Source organism: Haplochromis burtoni, unplaced genomic scaffold (assembly GCF_018398535.1).
Source record: "Haplochromis burtoni strain Fernald_Lab_line unplaced genomic scaffold, NCSU_Asbu1 Contig_113, whole genome shotgun sequence".
Classification (NCBI taxonomy): domain Eukaryota; kingdom Metazoa; phylum Chordata; class Actinopteri; order Cichliformes; family Cichlidae; genus Haplochromis; species Haplochromis burtoni.
Genome location: NW_024582474.1, coordinates 617,090 through 618,666, shown reverse-complemented (window position 1 = coordinate 618,666; position 1,577 = coordinate 617,090). Strand labels below are relative to the sequence as shown.

General features: G+C 37.2%; 1 protein-coding gene across 1 annotated transcript in view; it reads right to left on the bottom strand.

Annotated features, from left to right (window-relative positions):
• mctp1b (multiple C2 domains, transmembrane 1b) overlaps positions 1-1,577 on the bottom strand; it is a gene marked incomplete in the record, with an annotated part of 43,969 nt that overhangs the window by 16,226 nt on the left and 26,166 nt on the right. The window contains 2 exon segments of the mRNA XM_042223516.1: positions 1-75; positions 1,454-1,492. Coding sequence (XP_042079450.1) covers positions 1-75; positions 1,454-1,492 — 114 coding nt within the window.

Genomic DNA, 1,577 nt, shown 5'->3' with positions numbered 1-1,577 from the left:
GATTAGTGCGATGCTGACTATCCCTCGCCAGAGCTGGGCTTTTCGATGTAGCTCTGACAGACGTATAGACTGCTGCTGCTGGGCCACACACACACACACAACTTTATTTGCCACATAGTAACAACAAGAACACAATGCAGGGCTCTGTTCTTCCTGCTCTAAAAGATGATGATCAATCAAACCTCGAATCATGTTGCTCTGAGGTAAATACAAAAATTTTAAAAACTGCCAGAATAGAGGTAAAGTAGATAAGTCGATAAAGTCCAACAGCCTTGGGATTGGAGAAAAATAGATATTTATTTAAGATTTTTGTATGTTATCAGGCCATACATAAGGATCCATAAAGTGAATTTCTTGAAAACTGACTCTGTTTTTTAATTCACTTTATGAACATTTTATTGCACAATTAGAATATTTTAGTGCTGCAGTAGCAAAATAAAATTTTGTGTTCAGCACATGTGCTTTTTATGTCTTTACTACACAAGTTTACTCAGCTGAGTTCAAACCCAATAGAGAAATGCAGAAATGTTTTCTCTGAGCAGATCCTTTTGTTTATGTCAGGAGGACAAACTGCTGGACATACTCATGTCAGGTACTTCTAGTAACACCTTTCTACTGAATTTGAGCAGTTAAAGCACTTTCTATTACAAATCCCATTCCACCAATCAAGAACACACATTCATACAGGCCTTTTATCTACATAAGCACTTTGTATTGCTTTCACACAAAATCCACCAACCTTTTAAATGGTAGATGATGCCAAAGGGGTTTGCATTTCCTTGATCTTGGGAAAATAATATTGTCCTCCTTATTTCTATATATAATATAGAAATATGGCTAAATAATGTAAAATAATACGATCATTTGAACTGAAAGTTATTCGATTCCTCTCATAAACCTCATAGGAGGCAGTTACTGTACAATGTCTAGACATTGCCTACGCCGGTATGCCATCTGTACAAACTGCCTTTCCACTCTTCCTGCTCACAAGTCTCTTCACATTCTTCAACTTTTCTTTGTTTGCTCCTTTTATGGGCATCTTTGATTAGTAAAGTTTATTCAAACAGGAGACAGAGCATTTATTGGGGACATGATTAAAGATTAGTAAATCATCCAACTTTTATTTGAAGAAGTAAGGAAGAGAATTAGCTTGGCCTGATAACACCATGTTAACATGGATGAAGAACAGAGCCCTGGTGGCAGATAGTGGGTGGAAATGACAGCAGCAAGAGCAAAATATCTCTCGTGATAAAAATATGAACTCAGTAGGGAAAAAAAATCTCTGACACAAGATGGTAACAAGGCTGTCAAGGTAAAGACACAATAAAGTGAAGAGCAGAGTGATAACCATAAAGCTGTAAGGACAGTTTAAGGAAAGCTGTTACTGCATGCACAGATGATGATGATGATGATGATGATGATGATGATGATGATGGGCATGGTGATTATTTACCTTAGTGGATCGTTTCCAGGACCTCCTGAGCAGCATAGTCTGAATATACATAAAAATGGATTATTTCTACTGACTTATGCAGGGTGGAAAAGTTGAATGGATAGCTGTAACTAAAGGGCTGCAA